This window comes from Rutilus rutilus (genome assembly GCF_951802725.1).
Source record: "Rutilus rutilus genome assembly, chromosome: 14".
Classification (NCBI taxonomy): Eukaryota; Metazoa; Chordata; class Actinopteri; order Cypriniformes; family Leuciscidae; genus Rutilus; species Rutilus rutilus.
In genome coordinates, this window is record NC_140219.1 from 15,370,597 (window position 1) to 15,396,534 (window position 25,938).

The following is a 25,938-nucleotide window of genomic DNA, read 5'->3' on the forward strand; positions in this document are numbered from 1 at the left end:
TATACTGGATTATGCCACCATTACAGTTCTAGGTTCAAATTATACTGAAATCAATTTAGTCAGTCACATTTTATTAAACTTTAACAGGGTTTGGAACAGGCCTTTTCATGGAAATAATAATTAAACTGCACAGAGACAACCAAACTTCCAATAAAAGTGTTTGATGGACACTAATTTGAGTCAAACAATAACAACTAAATAAAAACTCTGGTAATGTGCCTATATAAATTTGCATTCTGAATATGACCGTTCGTATATTTTAACAGTGCGGTGACAAGAAAATGACTACTTTGATACTTATAATTGCATTTAATTGGCTCATGTAAACAGATTGTAATTACTCATTTGAAACAGCAACAACTCATAGTATAGATTTTCCTTAGCAAAACTTACAAAAAACATCTAGCACAAAATATTACTAGCACATCAATGCTTATGTGAACACATTTAACATTTATACCATACCATAGAGCGCAACAGTCTGGTTCCAGAAGAGAAAAAATTATTCATTTTCTCCACAGGGATATCACTGTTGATATATATATATATATATATATATATATATTTTTTTTTTTTTATTTTTATTTTTTTTATTATTATCCTTTCAGTACATTAGCAAGGACAAGATAACATCAGTGCAGTTGACTGCATATTTTCAGCTTGTTTTATTCATATTTGTCCGCGTGACCACTAGATTTAAAGCTTATTATCACAAGTTATCGCATAAACAGATAATTTGAGAAGAATCCTTTCATCATTCAGTGACATACTGAAGAACATTAGTAACAGCCGTGATGGACTTGTTCAAGTCCATTATGTCAGATGATGTCTGACTATAGGGAGATGAGTATGACGGCTCATACTAGGCCAGGGTTGTAGGGGAAGGTCACCCCATAAAAGGAGGAGTGCAGGCTTTAAATCACATCCCTCATTGTTGGCTGTCTTTTATCCGACATCCTTGGAGGTCATCATGCGAATGCGGACAGCTATCTCATAACTAATGAATATCCATTCCAGTGTCCTCTTCTCCGACGAAGCACCTCCTCACAGCTGGCTCTGAACGGAAGGTCAAGCAGCATATCACTGAAGATAAGACTGTGCGATCACAGGTGGAAAACAGATAAAGAGAGAGAGAGTGGGGGATAGAAGGAATAAGAGAGAAAGATACCCAGGTTTGTGCCGCTAATAAGCCTGGGTAACACTTTGATTTGATATGGGTCAGGGTCACATTGCACTCTTTTTAAGATGAAATAAAGATGGAAAAAACTATTCATTTAAAAAGAAAAGAGAGAATAGCAAAGGTCTGATCACTCTCACAGAAAAATGAGATGTACTCTGACTCTTGCACCAATAGGCACCTGTAGATTCTTGGCCCAATGAGAAATAGTATGATTGTGGTTGCCTCTGAATTGGCTTCATGTTAAAATATTCACATTACCAACTTAACCCCGGGATGTGCAATATCCAGCATGCGATTTAGTCCAATGCTGACCGCAATCAAACACTGATTTTTTTTTCATAGTACAAAAGTCATTATGTGCTATAGTCATTATGTGTAATAATGGCTAGGGACATCCCACTTATGAGAGAGGTGTAAGGGAAATCTACTTAAGCAGAATATATATGCTGCCTCATACTGTTTGTTACCAACGACCTCCCTCATGTTGTATTGCGTGCAAGCTCGGTTTCTAATTGTTTCCTGTTAATGAACCTGCGGTTTCAAGTGGCAAGTCTAAGCAAGTCTGCAAACAACTGGTATTGTGACTAATTTTTCCAAGCAGCAAAATATAAACCCTTGGGATAAGGAAGAGAAAACTCAAGTGAGACAGTGAAAGATAAAACGAAAACCACGCTGTGTGATGAACAATGTAAATGCTCTATTTCATGACAAAATTACTCTTATGAACTGATTCTTCTATCAAAGACTCACCAAAAAGACAGACAGACTAACTAACTGTCTGTCTGTCTGTCTGTCTGTCTGCTGTCTATCTATCATCAGCAGTCACTGTTGATCAATCTTTATTGAGTGATTCTGTAATTTGTCTTCTTTTATTTTAGAAGCTACTTTTTTGTTTGTCTGGAGCCCTGACCTTAATTATAGTCCCCTTTATAGTGGACCACTAAAAATGCTCTCGATTTTCATCCTCGCGCCCGTAAACACCTTGACAGTCTATTTCCCAATGCAAAACAACACAGAGACAAATCGCATTACTCACACTTTGCTTTGCCAGAGACTCCCACCATCAGGTTGAGGCTAATGGAACTCGATTTGCAGGGGTCTGGCAAAAGCCAGAGAATGACAGCCAACAGAGGGTCAAGATTGAGATGGAATGAGCGTGTTTATAAGAAAGAGATCAGAGGAGGATGTTGTTTGGGGAGGTGGATGGTAGGAGTTTCTTTAATGCTCCAGCCCTGAGTGGATAATGGCAGTCAGAGTCTGTCTTTAGCTCTCTGCCTGTGGAGTGATTGATATGAAAAGAACTTCAGAAGCGGCATGGGGGCGGCTCCCTCTGCCCTCGCCCACACGACATGCACCGGTTCCCCTCTGCAGTCAGACGGACGACACTGATGGAGAGGAAGGGCTGGTGATGGCGGGGCATTACAACATGGCCCCTCAGGACAGACCTCCCTCCACCCTCCATCACAGCAAGGTTCATCTTCTTCACCTCATCTTTCCATCTATACTCATCCGTCCATCCATCTTATCATCCAAGGCTTTACGAAGTGGCGTGATTGTAATTATGAGGTAGAAGTAAGAGGTGGACACTCTTTCTGTCAAATCACTATCATTATCATCATCATTAAGATGATTTACCATCATTATAGTGTTTTTATACAACAGTTAGATTCAGTCCTCTAATTTGAATGGACAAGAGGAATTCCAAATGATCAGTGATGATCTTTAGCATAACACAACTCTTCAGTATTTTTCTATCAAGTTTGATTTGTGTTTGCAGCATTCAAAACAGGCTTCCAATCCGTGCACTGGTTGGCAAAACATCAATCATCAAATCATCAAAACAGTTGATCCTGCTATGGCTTCCTTTTGAGTCACTTTCTTTGGCGGAGCAAAACTAAATAATATGCAATAATATTTTTTTTAATTTCTAGTGTTTATTATAACATATTATTATCAAAATTCTGAGATATTAAGATAAAAATATGACATAAACAAATCTAAATTATGGCATAAATGTAAAAACTATGAGAAGCGTCATAATTATAAGATTTCTGAAATGAATTTCAATGCTTCGTTGTGTTGTCCGACATCCAGTATGAGCTCGTGAACCGCCGAAGAGAGACTTTCAAGCAGTTCAGATGCGTTTCAGTTGTCATTTCAATTATTGCAATTTTTTTCTCTCATCATGCTCATGTCTCATCAAGCTCTCGTATTGCAGAAAACTCGCAACTTCCGTCATTTCTTCTGGTCCTCTTTCCTCTTGTTGCTTGTTTTTATTTTTAGATAATTTTAAGATACAAAGTTCAATTTCTGGCATGAAAATGACCTAAAGTCAAAATCATCAAAAAATGACGTTTCTACTCGTATCGTAATTATGAATTACCACAGCATGAGTTTTTTTTTTTTCTTTCTTTTCCTTTTGTGGTGGAATAGGGCTAAGGAATACAGTATGTATATATATGTGTGTGTGTGTGTGTGTGTGTGTGTGTGTGTGTGTGTGTGTGTGTGTGTGTGTGTGTGTGTGTGTGTGTGTGTGTGTGTGTGTGTGTGTGTGTGTGTGTGTGTGAATAAATGTGCAAATAACTCCAAAGTGTGCATCCGTCTTTGGAAAATAAATATTTTTCATTCATATCACCTACACTGGGAATGCCTAAACAAATCTTCAAATGCTTATGTTCTCCCACTACTTGTAGGATTCCTTCCATCAGCAAAGAGAACCTTGGAATAGCTAGAGACTGCAAGCACTGTTCCTAATCATCACAGAGATGTGCAGCAGTAGGCTAATCTCATTTTAACATTACATACAGTGCCTGCAGTTATGTGCCTTCCTCATAATGCAAACCACAAGCAAAAGAGAGGTGGAGTCAGGCTTAACGGAGAGATATGGTAAGCAGAGGAATGGGGTAAATAGATGGCCTAGTCCTACAATATACACACGCTTTGAGTGATTAGCATTAACATTTATGCAAATGCCTCTCAAGTCAGCAGCCGACCTTCTGTCGGAGTCATTGGCCACACACTGAGAAAAGCAATAATGCGCAAACAGGTTGTCCTTTCAAAAAATATTCATAGCCATGGCATTTTCTTAGGAGGAAAACAAGGTATATCTGGAATTTCCACATAGAAGTTCCCCAGTGTCTAGGTCATGAATTAAACGTATTACTTATTCCAATGCGACAGCAGATGTATAAATAGGTCTTTCCATTTCTCTTTCCCGCGACGCTCTCCCTCATTTCATTTCATTTTTTCATTTTTATTCACAAAATACCAAAAGTATAATAATGCAGTCATTGGAACAAAATCAAATAGGTATAGTGAATGGGTCCCCCAAAGAAGCTAGAGAAGCTTATAGGTGGGGGCCCGTAATTTTACAAGAGAAAAGTGGTACGGTAAAGATACATGGTCACCACCTGGTACCAGCAGATGACAACAGAGCACACACGAAAAACGCACAAGGACATACATACATTACATACACATACATTCATGCTCATACATCCCAGTGGTCCATGAGAAAGCAGTTATATATTAAATATAAGTTGATAAATAATAATTTTTTAGTTGTTTTTTAAAGTTGGAGATATAGGGCAACACCTTAATGTCATCATTGATCCCGTTCCAAATCTGGGGCCCCCGACATGCAACACTCATACTAGGGCGCAAATATCGACGATATTTACCATATATTAGTGATTTAGTTCTCGTTTGGTATGTGTGCTGGGGGCTGTAGATAGGAATAAGACTATTTAATCTAGAGTTCAGATTATTTACAGTTTGAAAGATAAGGCAAGCATTATGATATTTATTTAGCTCAACTACTCTTAGTAACTCAAATCGATAAAATAGATGATATGTAGAAGAATTTATCTCTGACCAGGAAAGAGCCCGTATGGCTTTCTTTTGTAATGATATAAGTTTTTTAAGATGACTTGTGTAGGTGTTGCACCATATCACATTACAATAATTAAGATGTGGTTCAAACAAAGTTTTATACAACACAAGAAGAGCAGACAGAGGAAGAAAATGTCTGATCTTATAAAACAAGCCAACATACTTTGAAAGTTTGGTAACAAGATGATCAATATGACATTTAAAAGTAAGAGATTCATCAATGAGGACCCCCAGAAATTTAGTGGAAAACACTCTTTTTATCAATTGTTCATTTATTTTAATCAGACAGAGATCAGTGTTTTTAAAAAGAAAATTATTGGTTGATTTGAATACTATGTAATTAGTTTTGCTAATATTTAATGACAGTTTATTGCATTTAAACCAAGTGTCAACTTTAATTAGTTCTAAGTTTACTATATTTTGAAGAATAATTGGATTACTATGTGATGCAAACAAATTAGTATCGTCTGCAAAGATGATTTCATGGAATATTTTAGATGAATTTACAAAATCATTTATATATAAGATAAATAAGAGTGGCCCCAAGATAGAGCCCTGGGGGACCCCAACGGTTATAGGCTTACAGGAAGAGTTACAATCATTGACATAGACATACTGTTTTCTTCCGTATAGATAACTTCTGAACCATTCGAGTGCTAAACCTCTGATACCATAGTAATACAATTTGTGCAATAATATATCGAAATCAATGGTATCAAATGCTTTTGATAAGTCCAAAAAAATGCCAACACCACATTTTCCCTCTTCAATACAGTCATTAATTTGCTCAATAAGGTCAAGTATCGCCATACAAGTTGTACTCTTTTTTCTGAAACCGTATTGAGACGGAACTAAAATATCAAATTTGTCAAGATAGCCACTTAATCTATTATATACTACCTTCTCCAATACTAGAGAAAGTGGGTAGAATTGATATTGGCCGGTAGTTGTTCATATCATTTCGGTCGCCCGATTTATAAATTGGAATTATCTTAGCGATTTTTGTCATTTTAGGTACATTACCAGTAGATAAAGAAAGGTTAATACAATGGGCCATTGGCTCTACAATGATGTTCGCAATGGCCTTCATAATCTTGCTAGATATTCCATCTGCACCAGTAGAGTTTGAGCTCCTTAAGTCAAGAATGATCTTGAGGAGTTCAGTACTGTCTGTTGGTCTCATGAAAAATGAATGAATGTAATTTCCAGAGAGAAAATGCTTAAAGTTGACACTCTTCGGTTGACTTATATTTTTCGACAGATTTACACCCATTGAGGCAAAGTGATTATTAAAACTCAGTGCCAGATCATCTTTAGAATCAACCAGGTCAGGTAGAGCAGTCTGTTTATATCTCCTATTGAGAACTTCATTTAACACATTCCATGACCTCCTACTGTCCCCTTGTGAAGCTTTTAAAAGTTCTGTGTAATGATTTCTTTTAGCCTTTCTTATAATCTGTGTTAATTTATTTTTATAGGTAATATATTTATCTTTATTTAAGCTAGAAGGATTTTTTATATACAATTTATAAAGCCTACTTTTACATTTAATCGATTTCAAAATTCCCCTTGTAATCCAAGGGTTCTGGAGAGTAGTGCAACATTTAACAGTATTCTCAGGGATTGTGTCCTTAATGGAATCTTGAATAATCTTTATCAGACTGTCATATGCAGCATCCGGAGTCCTGCTGTCATAGACAGAGGCCCACGACTTGACCTGTAAGTTAGCAGTTAAATGCTGTAAGGATCTCTCATTAATGATTTTATTTTTAATTTTAGTAAGTGGAGGAGAGACTAATTTTCCAGAACCAAAAAAAATTACAATGGGAAAATGATCAGTGATGTCAGACTGCACGATCCCAGTCACCAGCTTAGTATTTTGAATATTAGTAATGATATTGTCAATAATTGTCTTTGATGTAGATGTTACTCTGGTAAATCTATTTATGGTGGGGAAAAAAGAGGAGGAATGCAGTGTGTTCATGAAGTTATGTTTTGCCCTATCTTCATTAAAAATATCAATGTTATAATCCCCAAGAAGTATACAATCTTTTTTTTGATTAATCAGTTTATGTAGTAGATCCTCCAGTTTAGAAAAAAATGTGTTAAGAGCAGAGTCGGGTGGACGATAAAGTACACCGACAATAAATGTTTTATCATAATTGTTAATCTCAATGAATAAAGACTCGCAAAAATCATCCTCTAAGAAAAAATCACATTTTTTTACCTGAAGAGTACTCTTAACATAAAGGCAAACCCCTCCACCTGTTCTATTTGGTCTGTTCTTAATATGTAGATTGTATCCATCCAGATTCAGTAACTCTACATTGGAAAATTCATTGAGCCAGGTTTCACTACACCCAATTACATCAAAGTGACAACTTGAATCAGATAGTAGGGAAACTAAATCATAGTGATGTTTGTTTAGGCTTCTGATATTTAAATGTAACAGTGAATAATTATATATATCATTTAATGGTTTTAGGTCATCGGGGTCAAAAACATTACAAGTAGTATTTCCAACCATATCAATAAGAAACTGAGAATCTCCAACGATATTAAAATCATCAAAACTCATAATATACCCAGTAAAGTTTGATCATGGAGTTTTCTGGGATACACGGTGAAAGTCGCAAATACATTCGGAGCAACCAAACACACGCACAAACACACACACACACACACACACACACACACACACACCAGTAACCAGTAACATTGTGTAAAACAATTTGTGCTACGCCGCAGTCGTCCGCGCCGACTCGCAAATGGAACAAAATAATAAATAAAATGGTCTCATAAAAATGAAAAGGAAAAAGTCTCTCACCTCTCCATCTAGAAAAGAGTAACGTTAGGCTATTAAAGGTATGTCATTATAGAAGGAGTCTCGGCCATGATCCGCAGAAGTAGAGGCAAACTGATCACCACTGTCCACTGTCAATAGAGAACGGCATACAACTCTAAAACGTTACTCAGATGATAGTTAACCGTGGCCTGCCATCCTCGTCGTATGGATTTATTTAAACTATAGTCTAGGTGTTCCGCGAAGGCAATGAGTCAATGAAAGCTTCAGCCTCAGCCACCGAGGGAAAGTGTTTCCTACCTCCCGACTCCATCTTGATGTAAAGCCTGGCCGGGTAGAGCAGGGCCGGCTTGAATCCTCGCTCGTACAGCTCCGACATGACCATCTTAAACTCTTTCCGCTGCTCCACAACCTCTGGAGCATAATCCTCAAATACAAGGATAGTATGGTCCATGAATTTCAACCTTCCCCTCATGGACCGTGCATGGCGGATGATCTTGTCCTTTACCTGGAACCTAAGGAGTCGAACGATGACCGGTCTTGGTCGCTGATTGAGTGGAGGTTTGGAAGCCAAGGCTCTGTGAGCCCGTTCACACTCCACAGGCGAATCAAGGACCTCTCCAAATACCTCATCGAGCATCTTGGCGAAGAAAGCTGTCGGTTGTGGCCCCTCCACAGATTCAGGTACACCGATAATCCTGATGTTATTGCGCCGACTGCGTGATTCGAGATCGATGATTTTTGTTGCTAGTTTAGCCTGGTCTGTTTGGAGCTTGATGATAGCTTCCTTGGCAGCCTTCAGACATTGCTCTCGTGCATCACCTTCACTCTCAAGAATTTCAATTTTTTCAGCGTGTTCTGTCACGGTAGTTATGACACTATTCAACTTGGTCTCAAGAGCAGAAAAAGTTTGCTTGAAGTCCTCGGAGATGGCCATTGAGGGACTGTGCCGTTTTTAATGTTATTTTCTCCTTTATATTTTCAAGCTATCTCAGTTTTTCTCTCTATCATCACATATTCAGCTGCCTTCAGACTGCCTGGCTGGCTGGCCGGCAGCAGGTGAGGGCTTATTTCAAAACCCCATCATTAGACACTTCATTTGCTTGCACGGAAGAGCCAATATTTACAGTTGGTGAAGGCGGCCACTGTGCTGTGGAGTAAAACCTCTGCTCTATCGGCCTAGAGGCTGATAACACTGACCCTCAGTCAAGCACGGTAAATCCTCCTCATGCACACAGCAGCAGTGGAAGGAAATGAAGAACTCTTCAATAAATAACCCTTGACAAAAAGTGCAGCAGAGTTTGAACTGCTGTGAAACTTTTACTGAATGTATCTTAGTTTTGTTGATATATTTCTCATGAACTCCAACAGTGCGAAGCTGTCATTTTTGAAAACACTATGTCATTTCATTTGGTTTAAAAGTAATAGTCTTTTATGGTAAATTTTAGAGTTTGCTGCTGTAGATTAGTTGCACTTGAATAGGTTCAAAGGAAATCAAAAACAAAATTCTGTCATCATTTATGACTTAATGCTTCCATAGACAACAAAAGATGATGTTTGGCAGGATATTCATGTTGCTCTCAATGCCTGCATCACAGATGTCAAAACTGTGGCGACACATCTTAATGTACCATATTCAAATATACTGTTCAAAGGTCTGGGGTCAGTACGATTTTTCTTTACTTTTCCTTTTGAAAGAAATTATTTCTTTTATTCAGCAAGGACGCATTGAATTTGTCAAAAGTGTCAGTACATACATTTATGTTTCAAATAAATGCTGTTCTTCCTGACTTTCTATTCATTAAAGAATCCTGAAAAAATGCATCACAGTCTCCACAAAACTATTAAGCAGCATAACTGTTTTCAACATTGTTAATAATAATAAATATTTCTTGGGCACCAAATCAGCATATAATTACTGATAACATACTGATCTAATATAATAACATTTTGAATTGTAGTAATATTTAAAAATATTACAATTTTTATATTGTATATTTATTTACTGTATACTGGATTTTTTTTATTGTATTATACCCTGTCCATAATCCACATTAGAAAAGAGGAGCATCAACACTAGGCTAAGGGAAAGTTTACACGAAAACTATACTAAAAACTGAAAAGTACTCCATGTACAGATGACAATGTTGTAAAAAAAAAAAAAAAAAAAATGTATAATTCATGCCAGGCCAGTAGTTGGCGATGTCACTTTGTAAAGAAACACTACAGGCATATAGACCTTATGTAGCTCCGCCCCTTTTCAGCGCTGCGCTCATTGTCTTTTGACTTCCGGTCTGTATTTTCACAGCGTTTTGTGTGTTTATTAATGAACGGCTCGTTTTAAAATCTTCCCGGTCGATTTACATTTGTTAAGTCATCTGCTTTAAACATTACAGTCCTCATGATAACTTTCGTTAACTTTACATTAAGTAAATCCACTTAAAAAGCTAATTACTCCTGGACAGAAATGCCATATAAATATACAGAGCGACCGCAAAACGGAAGTTAAAAGACAATTTTCCAAAGATGGCGGCGCCCTTGTTTCTCTGGTGCATAAGGTCTATAGACTGAACAATATGCATGCGCATGATGTCACAAATTCGTTTTGAAAAAATCACGTTTTTGTAGCTTACATGGAGACAATAACGGTATCGTTTTCAAAAACTTGCACTTTGAAACAAGTGTTCAAAGGTTTGCGTTTTCAGGCTCCCAAAATGCTATTGTCGTGTAAATGAACAGACAAAACGCATAAAAAGTTTTCCATTTTTAGTTGAAAATGGTGCAATATAAACGGCCCCTAAATTTCTCATTTGGTGTTACAAGGAATAAAAAAAAATAGGTTCGCAACAACATGAGCTAATGATGGCTAATAATGATTTAAATGCTGCTAGCTTTGATTTTCAGAATGATTTGTGATCTACATGATAACATGATTTATTGTAATACCCGATTAGTTAAAAAAAAGCCTCTGGGGTCCCAAGAGATTTGCATGGCATCACTGCACGGTATGGATGTGGCATATGAGAGCCAATTTGATAGGGTGTTTGGACTCTAGGTCCTGTTGTGTGCATGTCGATCGATGAAACCCATGCTTGGCAGTGCCACTGGCACGTTACGAAATCCAATGGGGTTAACGGGGCTTTATTCTCCTAAAGAACAAATGCCACACATTAAGAACAAGCTGAAGAACCGTAGGAGAATTTCAATTCTGCCAGGTCTGCTAAGACTGAAGAAAGAAACCCAGCTTTTCAGCAGCTCCCTGGCAGTGGACATGTGCTGAATCAGGAAGTTAACTTGTAGTTGTTTGCAAGATGGGAGTACAATGTGGTAAATGTGTTCCCCAAAGAATGGACTTAAAAAATAACACATTTTCAAAGCACTTTCCCTAATGAAATAAAAAGAAACTGTGTTAATCAAAGCTATTTAAAGCCACTAAAAAATCATGAAGGACAGTGTTTTACAGAATGTATTTTATTGTAAAGCTATAAGGAAGGAGTACTTACAAGATAGTATTTCTTTGATTTGCTCAGCAAAAATAAAAGACAACTTTTTTTTTCCTCTTTTTTCTTCCTCATCGTGTTTAACATGCGGATATTGATAAGAACATAATGGAACAAATAAGGGCTAAAACTCTTCAAAGCCACTATTTTGCAAATAACACGAAAAAAAAAAAAAAAAAAAAAAAAAGACTCATAAAGAGAGACAGTAAAACTTTAAAATAGACTAGAAGCCAGTGAATGGCTACTGATGACATTTTAGACACAGGCACTCCTTTGTGCCCCCAACTCTCATTCTAACACATTCTACTTTTAAAAATATTTTACAATATCAGTTTGTCTTTCAACATGTTCTTGTTTTTGTTCTCTCTTTTTTTTTTCTTTTTTTTTTTTTAAAGCCACGTTATTAGCATGTACATAAAACTGTACAAAGAAAACAAGGCATCACAAGCGTTTCGATATAAATATAACCAACACTTAGGCTACAAACTTGTACTTCCTGTAATTATCTATTTAAATGGTGGCTGTTCTTTAGTTACATACTGTAGAGTTTTTAATATCGAGATCATATGAAGGCAGACGCCCACAAACCGCTAAAGCACTATCAGTTAATTTCAGAGCCAAAGTCATATAATGAAGCCACTCAGCCACCGCTTCACAAAATAAATTACCGATTTCGTTTTTAATCTTTTTCGCGGGGTAGAATGATGCTGTTTACTCTCTACTTCTATTATGTGCAGAGATGCATGGTGAGCCTCATTATGCACGGTGACATTACAACACGATGACATGTTCGTTCATAACTCCTAATACCTGGACAAATGCAGCGGGTGGCTCTGCTCCAAAATGAGTCCATGTGTCAGACAAAGAACTGATTCTTAAGTCACATTGGATTTGATTGATTTCCATGTAATCAAATATACGATTCAGCACAAATGAAATAGAGCTTACAGTAGGATGAAATTGAACATCAGTCATAAGCAGGCCCACATGGAATCTGTGCCGGCAGAAAGCTCTATAGATTTTCACAGAACTGGAACGCCCATTATTTAAAATGCCATATACATCGTCCACCCCTTGTGTGTTCATTTATTAAATATTTGGCTAATTTGATAGAGCTTAATCGGTAGCTGAAAGCACTATTTAACCCATTTTACCATGTTCAAATCCATTGCGCAGAATTTTTTTCCCTTCAAAAATCAAGGCAAGAAATAAAGATTCCATTTGGGCCTGGTCATAAAGTAGACAAAAGCCTAAATAAAAAAGGATGCAGTGTAAAGTATCTGTTTTAGGTACAAAAAAGGTGATTGTTCACATTATTTGTGCATGACTGTGCTGCATTAGACATCCTTTATAAAAAAAAAAAAAAATTATAATAATCAACACGTATATGTATAGAATAAATAACTATTGTCAATTTTGCTGTAAGAGTGTAAAAGTGTGTTAGCAGGACAGATTTGTATTGATGATAACAAAACTGTTTAACAGGGTTGTGTGGAATGTACCTTAAATGAGCTTAAAAACAACTACATGTAATTAGAGATTATGCTTGGTATAAAACAACAGTAGTTCAATAGTTCAAAATAAAATAAAAAGACTGGTTGAGTATACATTTTTGAGCCACAGATTCAGTCAGACTTAGAAACTGTCCAAATAAATTCAAAACAAAAGAAATGACAGAATCTCACACATGAGTAAAACATGTTACTGTCAAATAACAAACTAACAGCTACAATTGCATGATTATAACACTAGACCATTTTCCCCCTTATACAATGTTTATTTTTCTACCTTTTCACCCTATGACAATTTTTTTACACCCAGTGTATAAGACATGTTTTTTGTTTTCCATCAGATTCTCTGCACCACAGTCCAATGTTTCACACAGTAAGAACCATTTTATTCAATGAGATTCCACAACACAATTTGCCCATTGAAAATCCTGGCAAAAATAAAAAATGAATGTGTAGCGTTTAAAATTCCTTGCTTTAGTGAGCGGATCCCTCTGTGTACCTACACTGTTACAGAGGTGTGCAAAGACGCACACGTTCACATACACTCCGAGTGATTTGACCTATCAGTGTCTGTGACAGTTGCTCTCCGGGGATAAACTCCAGGTTTTCCCAGAGGGAGTGAAAGACTGTCTAACTGTCATACAGCATTTGAGGTCCTGAGCAGCTTCTGTTTGTCACAGCAGGAAACGGCTCTAAGGTCAGTAGTTGCTGGGATGATTAAAAGAACAGGAAGTTATATGTGTACAATGAAGTACAATGGTACAGCAATTCTTGTTTAAAAAAAACGATGTCGCATGGCACACAGGGACCAAAGAGCCAGTCAAACTGGAAATACGTCTTATTTACTTAGTCATTCAAGTGTTTGGTCTTCCAGTGTTCAAATAAGGGGGTCAGCTGTGAACTAAATTAATTCACACTCACAAAAGGCAACAGCCTTTCGCATTGGGTCATTTTGTCTGTAGTTGTTGTTTTTTTTCTTTAAAGGAGACTTTATCGCATACTGAACCCAAAGCACAAATCTCTGAGAACGTTGAATCGACACCTACAAAGTTATAATCACCCTTTTTTCACCGGAGTCTGTTTTAAGTGGCGACTTAGCTGTGTGACATGGTGTAAATTATAGTGCACTTAGCGTGTGTATAGCTCAGGCCTCGAATACTCATTATAGCTTTTGCTGACCTGCGTCGCAACTGAAGCAATCCCTGTTACCGTCGGCCGCTATTAATAACGGCCCTAAATGAACTTCCTGTAAACTTTCTGAAAGACCTTCCTTTTAGATGTGCAAATGAGCATTTCCAACAAAAGCTCCCTGGTTAGACGAGTGCCAGTGTGACATTGCGGTAATAGGTTAGCACAATTTAGACGTTTCTAAGCTCGCTGCAGGAGTCTTGTTATGTCATATGCTCAAAGTACACTTAAAACAGAATCTCAGATGTTCTAAAATATACTGGATTTGTTGAATACAACTTTAATGTGGTCAAACACAAGAGAAATGTTCTGCTGTCATGATTTTTGAACTTGTCTATCTCTTGTGAGCATTCATTTGACAGGGTCACCACAGAGTAGAGCAAACATCTCTGAAAAAACCACACATCTACACAACAGAGTTTGACATGTCCGAAAACAAGTAGGCTATTGCACAGCACATGGACAGTTCAGTTCATTTCTTTCTTTTTTTTTTTTTTTTAACCTTTTTTTTTTTTTTTTTGTAAAAGTTGTTGCTCCTTCCTAAGGATTGGATGTGTTGAACAAAGCTCTTCCAGAGGGCAACTCACCTAAAACCTCCTGGTATATTGTCTTCTTATGAAGCAAAGGAGTATTACAGTCACTGGGAGAGCTTCCTATGGGAACCGATGAAGCCTGTCAAATTTGTCTGAAATGACAAATGGCATCATGCAAACCTGCTGTAATTCATTTGTTTCCGTTGGATTTTGGCCCAAATTCCATGTTCGCGCGAGTCCCATGAAGTCAGACTGTGGAGGCTCATACTGTGGATTATCTTTAGCATTCCGTGGTCCAAAACTGTTGTCCTTCTTTTACTAACAGGGAGGCAAATCCTCTGAGCAATGTTCCTTCTACTACCATCAATAGAAGGAAGTCGCGGCTACGTGGGTCTGTACAGCTAAATCATAAATCAAAACTGTTCTGTCAGACGTGGAGTATTTACATCACTGTACATTAAGAAAAAAGTTTCCTATGAAAAAAGACAAATGTAAGAAACAATTACCCTTCAGCAATTTAAGAAAGGTGAATGTGTTTTCTCTTCAGTAAAGTATACATGTTGAGAATGTATTTCACTCTTGGATTGCCAGTTCTTCTGGCTCAAGTTCATAGTAGACATACACACATAAGGGAACAAAAAGGTACTATTTGGATGTGTAGGTCAGTGTATATGTTTTTAGGTAAGCATAACTAGTCTGATCATAAGTAATATATATATATATATATATATATTTATATAAACAAACAAACAAAATTCAGAATCAAATAGGAATATAACCTTGACATTAAATTATCACAATGTTCACTTAAAAATTGTCCTTACATTCTTTCATTAGATGTTTACATGGGGATTGTGTTCTTCATTTTATATTCACAAAATTGTTTTCTATTTTTATTTTTTCTATTCGGCTTCCAGAGCCTCTAACAACGTGCAGGGTTGTATAAAACCCCAAGGGTTTTAAAGAAGGTCTCTAGCTGTTTTGTGTCAGCCATTAGGATTATGGATGAGGGGAATGGAGATGCACGTCGAGACGTCTGTGTAAATCGGGGTCTGGTGGTGTAGTAGAATTAGCAGGTGTTCTGAAAACAAGGCCTTTTATCCTCTCACAGGCATTGCTGATCGCAAGTAAATTGGATCAAATGTGGAATCGAACCTAGGCGGATGACAGATGAATCACAGGTAGATTTCTCTTTTGGAGCCTTGGCTGGAGGGTGTAGTGGCAGGGACGTAATCGGCTGTCTGACTGAGGGGGATCTCCTCCCGGGCGCAGTCCTTGCCGGAGTCGCCGCCTGTAGAATAGGCACTAGTGTAGGGAGGCAAAAAGCGAATGCTGGCCACTTTGTTGCTCCCGCCTCCGCTCCGCTCCTCTCCGTGAGGCTTAGAGCTGCTGTCAGCCATCAGACGCTCCTGACCCTCCCTCTCCTGGTAAGGCACGAAGGTGGAGAGCTTGGGCCCACTCTTGTCACTCTTGGTGCGGTTGGGTGAGGGCTGTCCGGGCATCCAGCAGGAATCCGAGTGGCCATATTCCGTACACTCGCGCGTGCATTTTCCCGTCATGGCCACGTCAGGTAGAGGCCTCAGATCTGGAAGAAATGAGAACAGAACGATGAGGTCATTTTAATACATTTAAAACAATTTGTGCAAAAGGTGCGTTTACTCATAAGAGTCACTTTGTGATTCAGAATACACTGGTTGCGCTGTATGCTTTTGATTCACTACAAGGAACAGACTAATGAGATTAATTTGGGAATCAGGATCCACCCTGTGTGCCGTGTTCTTTTAAATTGAACTACACTGGTCTTGCTGTGTCTAGGTGTTGAAGTGTCATTGAATAAGTATTGCAGGAAACTCTGTCAGAGTATTTTTACAGTAGTACGAAATTCCATCCACATTCATTTCAATTCACATTTATTTATATAGCGCTTTTCACAATACATATCATTTCGAAACAGCTTTAGAGACAAAAAAATGCATGTTTCTACATTACAATTTAGATAAATCATCTGTTATCAGAGGTGACTGTGTCAAAGTAATGTCCATATGTCAAAAATGTACAGTTCTAAGATAATACAAATCATACACTTAGCTAACATCATGTATTTATTTAGGCAGAAACAATGATCTCATTAAAGCAATTATTACAAGTTGATATCACAATGATTACATATGGAAAATTTGACAGTGGTGCATGTTGATTCGGTAGCCTATTTTTTTTTTTTTTAGCTGTACTCGACACTAGTCAGTATTAAACATAATTCATTGACTAACCCATTTCAAATGACAAATTAAACAGAAACCTTACTATTTAAAAGCATAATTGAGATCATCCCAGTTTTATTATGAAGCTTCACTTTTGTAGTCAATCAAAGCTGCATGCACGAACAACTCTACAGCCTATTCTAACCCTTGTTCACTGTAACCAATCAGTGCAATGGATGCTAATCTTCACTATAAAAGGTTGTTGAAGCTGGATGGCATCACAAGAAGCGAAAATAACGGTCTGATCTGCAAAGGTCAAACTCTCTGACTGGAAAATATAAATGCAAAAACTGAGCCTAACCTTTCCTCTCAAAGTGACATTAGATTAGTTTGATAGTGTGCATGTGAAAAGAGGGCAGGCAGAATGGCGAGTTCTGGAGGGGAAACATTTATTTCCTGAGATGTCTGAGCTCTATGAAAGGCCTGTGATTTGAGGCAGCGGATGTCATTATTTTGTCCCTTATATTGGACCATCACAGAACACACTTTAAGAAATCATTCTCTTTTTTTCATGTCACTTTTTTTCATAGATAGATATGATCCAAGCTATAAAAATTGTGTTTAGAAAAAAGAGACTATACTGAGAGCCAAACTATATATGCCCCCTTTTTGCTCTTAGATCTTATATTTCTCTTTTACTATCACTCAGGGAAGAATATTCAAAGTTTGGGCTCTGAGAGACCAATAGAGACCTTCGTCTCTGGCATACGGCACCTGAATCCCTCTCTCTCCTTTTCTTATCTCCTTCCTTCGAGTTGCAGTTAACCTCAGGAGTGTTCCCGCTGAGCCTGAAGGCTGGAGAGCTGGCCCTGCACCACTGCCCCTATCACCAATCACTCCCAATCCGGCTCTCTGGCACTTTTTTTCAGCTAATTAGATTCTGTTGGCCCCTTGTCACCATAATAGAATGGAAATTATTTCCAGATGAGTATCTGACATTTGGTGCTGTCTAAAGTAAAGAGGAAAGATATGTTAAGACTGGGCTCTGTGCATTTTCTCTGCTCTTCTCCTCTGTGATGGAGGGCTGGCACAAGAGATTTGCTTCATGTCATTTTCATTCAACTGTCGTGCCCCTGGGGTGTGATATGGATGGAAATATACATACAAGGTCCAAGCTGTTTTCTGATTCCATGTCCAATTGTGCAGCTGTCAAAATGTCCATTTGACCATGTCATTGTAGGTAAGAATTCCTATTCAACACGCAGATGGATGATTTTCATATGAAAGATCATAATGATTTGATAAAAATGGCAGTAATGAATGAAATGACCATTGTGTGTGTATTAGGGGATAAAAAAAAAAACAAAGCTATTATTTAGTATCCACCGTACTAAGCCCTTGCTATCAATCAGAGGCAATTTTTTTCCCATTTAGCTACTATTTTATGCAGTTTATGTATATTCAGGGTAGACTCAGGGTTATAAATTGAATATATATGTCTACTGTGTGTGTGTGTGTATAATAACTAATATCAATAATAATAATATATATATTATATATATATATACACACACACACACACACACACACATATATATATATATATATATATATGTATATATATATACATATACATATATGTGTGATACTATGTGATATGTGATATATATGTGAACTGTGATATATGTGCCATGATGTGTGTGTATGTATATATATATTTATAACATATATAACCGGCAAAGTGTGTAATCCGGCATTCTATAGAATGCCTAGGTAATGTATAGAATGCCCGAAATCGAACGTCAAAGTGTGAAATTATTGATATTTTATACATTGCCTAGGCATTCTATAGAATGCCGGATTGTCTGCCGGCAAAGTATATAATACGTCTAATACCGCCATTTTTATCCCGCTGTTTACTGTTTGCGGTGGCGTTTGCATCCGGCTGAGGTTCCACAGACGCTCTCCCGTCATCCTTTCCCGTGGTTCTTGTATCACCATGTCGGAAGGGAGTGTAGTGCCAAGACAGGAATCACGCCATGCTGACATGCAACGACGGTTCTGCGATGAATTATCTCAAGTAAGAGCCAATGCTGCTAAAAACTGTGTTTCCCTAACCGAAACCAGTTACCAAAAGTTAGTGGACGATGTGAAAAAGGCTAAGACGACCATTAAGAAGGAACCACGGGACTATTGGCTGTTGAAACACTATGACGTAATGATGGTCGAGAATAAGACTAAGTTGATCTATCCTGTTAAAGAAGGTACGAGTGCTATTCAGTTTTACGTCGCGGACTCCGAGTTATTTGACGTACTCCATAAGGCCCATTTGGCTATTGGTCATGGAGGACGGAACAGGATGTTGAAAGAACTTTCACCCAAGTATAAGAACATTACCCGTCATGATATTGAGCTGTACGTTCACCTTTGCGAGCCTTGCCAGAAGAAGCAAAAAGGTGTTAAAAAAGGTGTTGTGGTCAAGCCAATGGTTTTTTTCTGAATTCAACTCCCGTTGTCAGGTCGATCTCATCGATTTTCAGTCCCATCCTGACAGAGAGTACAAGTTTATAATGGTGTACCAAGATCATCTCACTAAGTTTGTAGTTCTCAGTGCTCTGAAATCAAAGAGAGCGGAAGAAGTAGCCTACAAGCTCGTCGACATATTTACGTTGCTTGGTGCTCCAACGATTCTACAGTCCGATAACGGCAGGGAATTTGCAAACAATGTGGTAAGAAGCCTAAAGGAGAATTGGCCCACCCTGAAGATTGTCCATGGTAAGCCGCGCCACTCACAAAGTCAGGGGAGCGTCGAAATAGCTAATCAGGACATTGAAAATATGCTGTGTGCTTGGATGCAAGATGAAAAAACTAGCTGCTGGAGTGAGGGATTGCGGTTCGTCCAACTTATGAAGAACTGTTCGGCTGCAAAGCTAGAGTAGGTCTCTCGACGTCGTCCCTGCCTGACGACGTTTTACAAGACGTAGAGACTGAGGAAGAGCTCGAAAAAATAATAGAGAGCGTACAAACAACACAACAGCAGGAAGAAAGACGAGATGAATCAATGCAAGAGGCACAAGATGAATCAATGCAAGAGGCACAGCTCCCTGCAGAAGACATAGATGAGAATGCAATCCATGATGGAGGAAACCAAAACAGTGATGAAGCCATGGTTATCGAAGAGCCTTCCATTTCCGTGGTTACCGAAAATCCTTCTTCTGAACGTGACGGAAGATGGCTTTTACCGACTTGGAACTGCACAAGGAATCTAGAAGCAACTCTACGCCAGATCACAATTCACCGTATGTCCAAAGAACTTAATGAGAATTGAAGACGTTCCTGACCACGAAATACCTCTCCGATCTGCAGCTACTTCTCAGTCCACAGGAAGCGGCCAAGGATTCGTCAGGTGTATGTGCAAGACGAAATGCCAATATATGAGGTGCCTTTGTGTGAAAAAGAAAATTAAGTGCAATTCAAAATGTCACTCTAGCCTTCCCTGCTGCAACAAGTCGGTTATGCCAGTTCTGCTTTGTGTTTTACCGGTAACAATATTCTGTTCATGTACAAGATCAAAGTGCCAAAATATAAGGTGTTTTTGTGTGAAGAAGAAAAGTGAGTACAATTCCACGTGTTACTCCGGCCTTTCTTAGTGTAACAAGTACTTCAATCTCAGTTCTGCTTTCATTGTTTTCCGGTAAGAATATCCTGTGCTTTATTTCGTAGTTTTGTTCTTTCAGTTTCAAATGCGTATTAATTAATAAAGGCTTCTCATCTTGTGCCCTTTTAACACTTTGCCTAAATGGTACTGGTCATTCTGTATAATGCCTAGGAATTGTATAGAATGCCTAGGAAAAGTATGTAACATTTTCACAAAAAAACTTACATTTCACAGTTTGCCAAAAACCATCAGGCATTCTATACATTGCCTAGGCATTCTATACAATACCGGGATTTCACACTTTGCCGGTAACATATACACTACCGTTCAAAAGTTTGGGGTCAGTAAGATTTTTAATGTTTTTAAAAGAAGTATCTTCTGCTCACCAAGGCTGCATTTATTTGATTAAAAATACAAACAAAAACAGTAATATTGTGAAATATTATTCCAATTTAAAACAGCTGTTTTCTATGTGAATATACAGTAAAGTGTAATTTATTCCTGTGATCAAAGCTGAATTTTCAGCATCATTACTCCAGTCTTCAGTGTCACATGATCCTTCAGAAATCATTCTAATATGATGATTTGATGCTCAAGAAGCATTTATGATTATTATCAATGTTGAAAACAGTTATTTACATTTTTATTTCATGATGCTACGATGGATAGAAAGTTCAAAAGAACAGCATTTATCTGAAATCTAAAGCTTTTGTAACATTAAACACTACCGTTCAAAAGTTTGGGGTCAGTAAGAATTTTAATTTTATTTTTTGGGGAAATAAATAAAATAAATCAATACTTTTATTCATAAAGGATGAGTTAAACTGATCAAAAGTTACAGTAAAGACATTTATAATGTTAGAAAATATTCTATTTTAAATAAATGCTGTTCTTTTGAACTTTCTATTCATCAAATAATAAAAAATAAATAAAATACACAACTGTTTTCAACATTGATGATAATAATAATGAACGTTTCTTGAGCATCAAATCATCATATTAGAATGATTTCTGAAGGATTATGTGACACTGAAGACTGGAGTAATGATGCTGAAAATTCAGCTTTGATCACAGGAATACATTACAGTTTAAAATATATTAAAATATAAAAGTAATTTTAAATTGTCATAATATTTCACAATATTACTGTTTTTTTTTTTTTTATATATATAAATGCAGCCTTGGTGAGCAGAAGATACTTCTTTTAAAAACATAAAAAAATCGTACTGACCCCAAACTTTTGAATGGCAGTATATATATATATATATATATATATATATATATATATATATATTAGGGGTGTGCAAAGCAGCCGGTATTTGTATCTGTATTTGTATTTGTTGAGAGGGGAAAAGTATTTGTATTTGTATTTGTATTCGAGTAAATTTCAAAATAGGTGTAAAAATCCATTTTTTTTGCGTTGCACTTCTAATTTAAGTTATAGTGTAAGTATTCTTTAATTATATCCATTATAATAATTATGGATATGCAATATTGGTTGATGTTTTTCCATAAATCCAGCAATGAACATGTAACAAGGAACGTCATTGAAAAGAAAATAACATAACAGCCATTACCTACGTTAATGTTACTCTGTCAACAGCCTATTGTCTAAATTACCAAGCTAACAGAGCTACTAGTGTTGTCACGGTGCCAAAATTTCAGTATTCGGTACCAATACCTGTGAAAATCCACGGTTCTCGGTAACAATTTCGGTAAAGCTTAATTTAGATTAAATTTACATATATTAAAGTTTATATCACGGTTACAAAGATGGAAACTGTAGTATTAAAAACACTACATTAATATTACATTTGTTAGATAACAATAGATAAAATGACCTAACAATAAACAATAGTTAGGCTATATACTGTCGCAATTATTCTCCTTGGGGTTCATTTAAAAATACATTTTTAAAATCAAAAGTTAACATTATTTATGTTAACATTATTTAATGCACAATGAATGAAGTGAACAAACATGACCAATCAAGTGTTTGTATTAAATAACATTCACAAACATTAATTAATGTTGTAAAAATATATTGTTCACTCAATGTGTTGATGTTAGATGCGCATTAAGTAATGTTAATGAATGGTATCTTATTGTAGTGTTACCAAACAGGAGATAAAACATGTTTTATTTGACTTGACTGTACTTATATTTAATCCAAAACTGCATTCATATTTAATTTTAAAAGAGCTTTTTAAACCTGCTAAGAGTTATCCAGCCAAGAATAAGCCTAGAACTGCTTTTCTGACGGACTGATATTAATGACAAAATGACGGCTTTTTTATTTCATTTCTCATCTCCATAAATATATCTAAAGCTAATGCAAGGGCTAGAAATCAATTAATTCTTTGCTGATACTTCGTAATCATGAAGAGCGCAGTTCGCACGCTTTCTCCTTTCCACAAGCGCTTGCCCTCCCGTGGCGTCTGTCGTTGCTATGCAGCGCGCCGCTCGCTTCTATTATAAGCGCGCTTGCCGCGCGCCTACATTTGAAATCTGCACGCGCAAAAAACGCGCTATGTGAACTACCCCTTATGACAACGTGACATTAGCCTAATCCAAAATATTTCAGCCACCACATCAGCAGCACCGCCGGTCGCCATGTCTCATGAGGAAACGCAGCTTTTTGATATAAAGTTTTTCTTGTTCCCGAATACAAATATTTTTAAAAGTATTTGTTCGAAATAAGTATTCGTAAAAAACACATTATTTGTGCTTTCCGAATACCGTATTCGGGTTCGGCTCCACCCCTAATATATATATACACATCATGGCACATATATCACATGTATTCGGTGCAAACAGTCAGACGATAAATACAGTTACTCACAGGTGATCCACACTCAAATCCAGAAGGGGGATTTGGTTTCATGGTAATAAAACGCTGTTTGCTAACCGCCACAACAGGAAAAAGCAAGAAGAGACGATCTATGCACCAAGCCAAAACAAGAGTTCAGATGGCACGCAAGACCTTGCTAGTAGCCTAAACGCTCAGTTTCTATACATTTTTGTGATGTGCTCCACAAACTTCACGTAAAGGAAACCTGACCATAAATGACAGAGTATTTTAAGTTGTTTCAGCTGTTATAATAAGACAAAGTCATTTGGCATTGTGCCGTGGCAGTCTCACTATTACAGTCCAGTGATGAATTATGCGTGTCCTTGAGTCCATTTTGGATGTCTAGTCATATATAATATTTGGATATCATATTATTTATTTATATAATTATAACAACAACAACAACAATAATAATAAATTATTTGAATGTATTTAAAACAAATTTTATTGTTATTATTATTATTATTATTATTATGTTCTCCAGTCCATGTGGGAAGTGCAGTCATTGTAAGAGGGCAGTGCTGTAGTCAATAGCTCATTGTTCATTTACCCCAGGGACCTCTAAGCGAATACCTAATATATGCAGCTTCTTCGCTTCATTCCATAACAGTTTTAGCCAATTGATTTTCAGTTTTGGCTGTGCCTTAAAGCCACCCAGAGGAGCCAACCGCTCAGGCCACAACACACAGGTTGCCCTGGGTGACAGGTGTGGAGGATAGCATTGGGAAAACCAGTCTTTATTTGACAGTTAACACCAGCACTCCAACTTTCCCAGAATCCCTTGCTGATCCTGTGCACGGATGGAAGCACACAGGCAGAGTTGATGGAGCCTGTGCTCTACCCTTCCCAACCCTCCGTTCCGTTGCCATTCGCTCGGGTGTCCTCTCCCCCTGACCCCACGTCTGCTTGTATGCAAACCTCGCTGAGACTAATTAAACTTTGGGCAGATTAGAACTTTGCCTTGTCAGTCTTTATTCGTGCTTAAACAAGTTATTACTTTTAGGAAAATTAAATTAGGCAGCTATTAATTAATCGACACGCTGCTTTTGAGAGGATAGAAGATGGGGGGATTTGAAAGGGGTGAAAAAAGTTATTAGGATTCCTGTACAAAATCCAAAAAGGAAAAAGGTGTGAACCAAAATAATATTTTTTTAAATGTAGTTAAATATAGGTTATGAATGTTTATTTAATAATAAATCAAAGTGCCTATATGCAGAGTGAAATTACATTAGACAGATGAGGTGAAAAAAAAATAATAAAAAAAGTCCGTAAGCAGTACTTTTACTCCTGGCTGGGTTAACAGCAGCTCAGAATAACGTGAGGTTGGACACAGCAGGAGACCGAGGAAGAGGCATTGCACTTTCTAATGGCAGCAAGCATAAAATATAACCAGTAGCCACAACACTAAAGAGATACATTAGTGAGTAACCACAAGAGCAAAACACAAGCAAGACATGCAGAAACGCTGTTTTCTTACATACAGCACAACATCACCAAAGCTTATCATGTACACATTTTGCTTCTCATATGAAGCTTCATTTGCAAGTTTGATGATGCAAATACAGGGGTTCAGGGCTATCAAGACAAGTCACCACAGTCTTTTCCATATTAAACTACAAAATAACATTTAACACAGAGCAAGACTGATCCAATAGATAGTCATTTGGGAATCTAATGATTGGGTCAGGCGTGCAAGTCCTGCTCCACATTCAAACATTCCCACTCGGCTGGTGGTTTGCTCGTGGCGTCAATCTATTGATGAAGGTTTAAATTTAGACTTGTTCCATTGCCAGTTTCAATACATGCTGTACTACATAACCAAAAATGCACTGCGTGAACAACAGTTACAAAAATAAAGATTCTTATAATATCTATTTTTTGGAATATAAATCAGATTTTTGAGAGAGCTACATGAGCCCAATTTCATTTATAGCACATTTCCCACATGCCAGTAGTTTCACTTTTTATAATAAATGTTGTTTATAACAATAATTTATGTTTGTTTCATACTTATATTTTTCATCCATGGCCTGTTCTGATTATCATTAAACTTAAACATTTTGTTGTGGAATGAGGGGAACTAAAATCAATTTTCATAGTGTTTGCAAACGATTAGTTGTATTTCCCGGTATTTGTTCTGCTTTTGTGCTAATGCTAAAGGAATAGTTTGGCCAAAAATTTTAATTATGTTATTATTTGCTCACCCTCATGTTGTCCCAACCCTGTATGACTTCCTCTTTTCTGTGGATCACAAAAAAAAAAAAATATATATATATATATATATTTTTTTTTTAATATTTTTTTTGTTGAAAAAACGACTGTTTTTGTTTTTTTGTCCATACAATAAAAGTCGATGAGGAGGACACTGTTTTTTTTAACCCCAGTGACTCATTATAGGCATGAAAATAGTTGAAACCTTCTTCAAAATATCTTATGTCATACAGGTTTGAAACAAGTATGTTTTTATTTTAAACAAGTAAGTTATTTTTCTTTTTCTGTGATTACATTTGGTGTAATAAAATGATGTGGTGTACATTAGGCTTGTTCATGCTCCATGCAGCATTGCATGTCAATACAGCCTGCCAGGCATACATGCGGTCTTCAATAATGTTCGAATAAATA

At 37.1% G+C, this 25,938-nt stretch overlaps 1 protein-coding gene across 1 annotated transcript in view; it reads right to left on the reverse strand.

Moving 5' to 3' along the window:
* Window positions 1–11,378: 11,378 nt before the first annotated feature.
* The window catches only part of pcdh1b (protocadherin 1b), a 177,814-nt gene continuing 163,254 nt past the window's right edge, over window positions 11,379–25,938 (reverse strand). Inside the window, exon 5 of the mRNA XM_084430737.1 lies at window positions 11,379–16,191. Coding sequence (XP_084286863.1) covers window positions 15,782–16,191 — 410 coding nt within the window. The 3' untranslated portion in view covers window positions 11,379–15,781. The remainder of the gene's footprint in view (window positions 16,192–25,938) is intronic.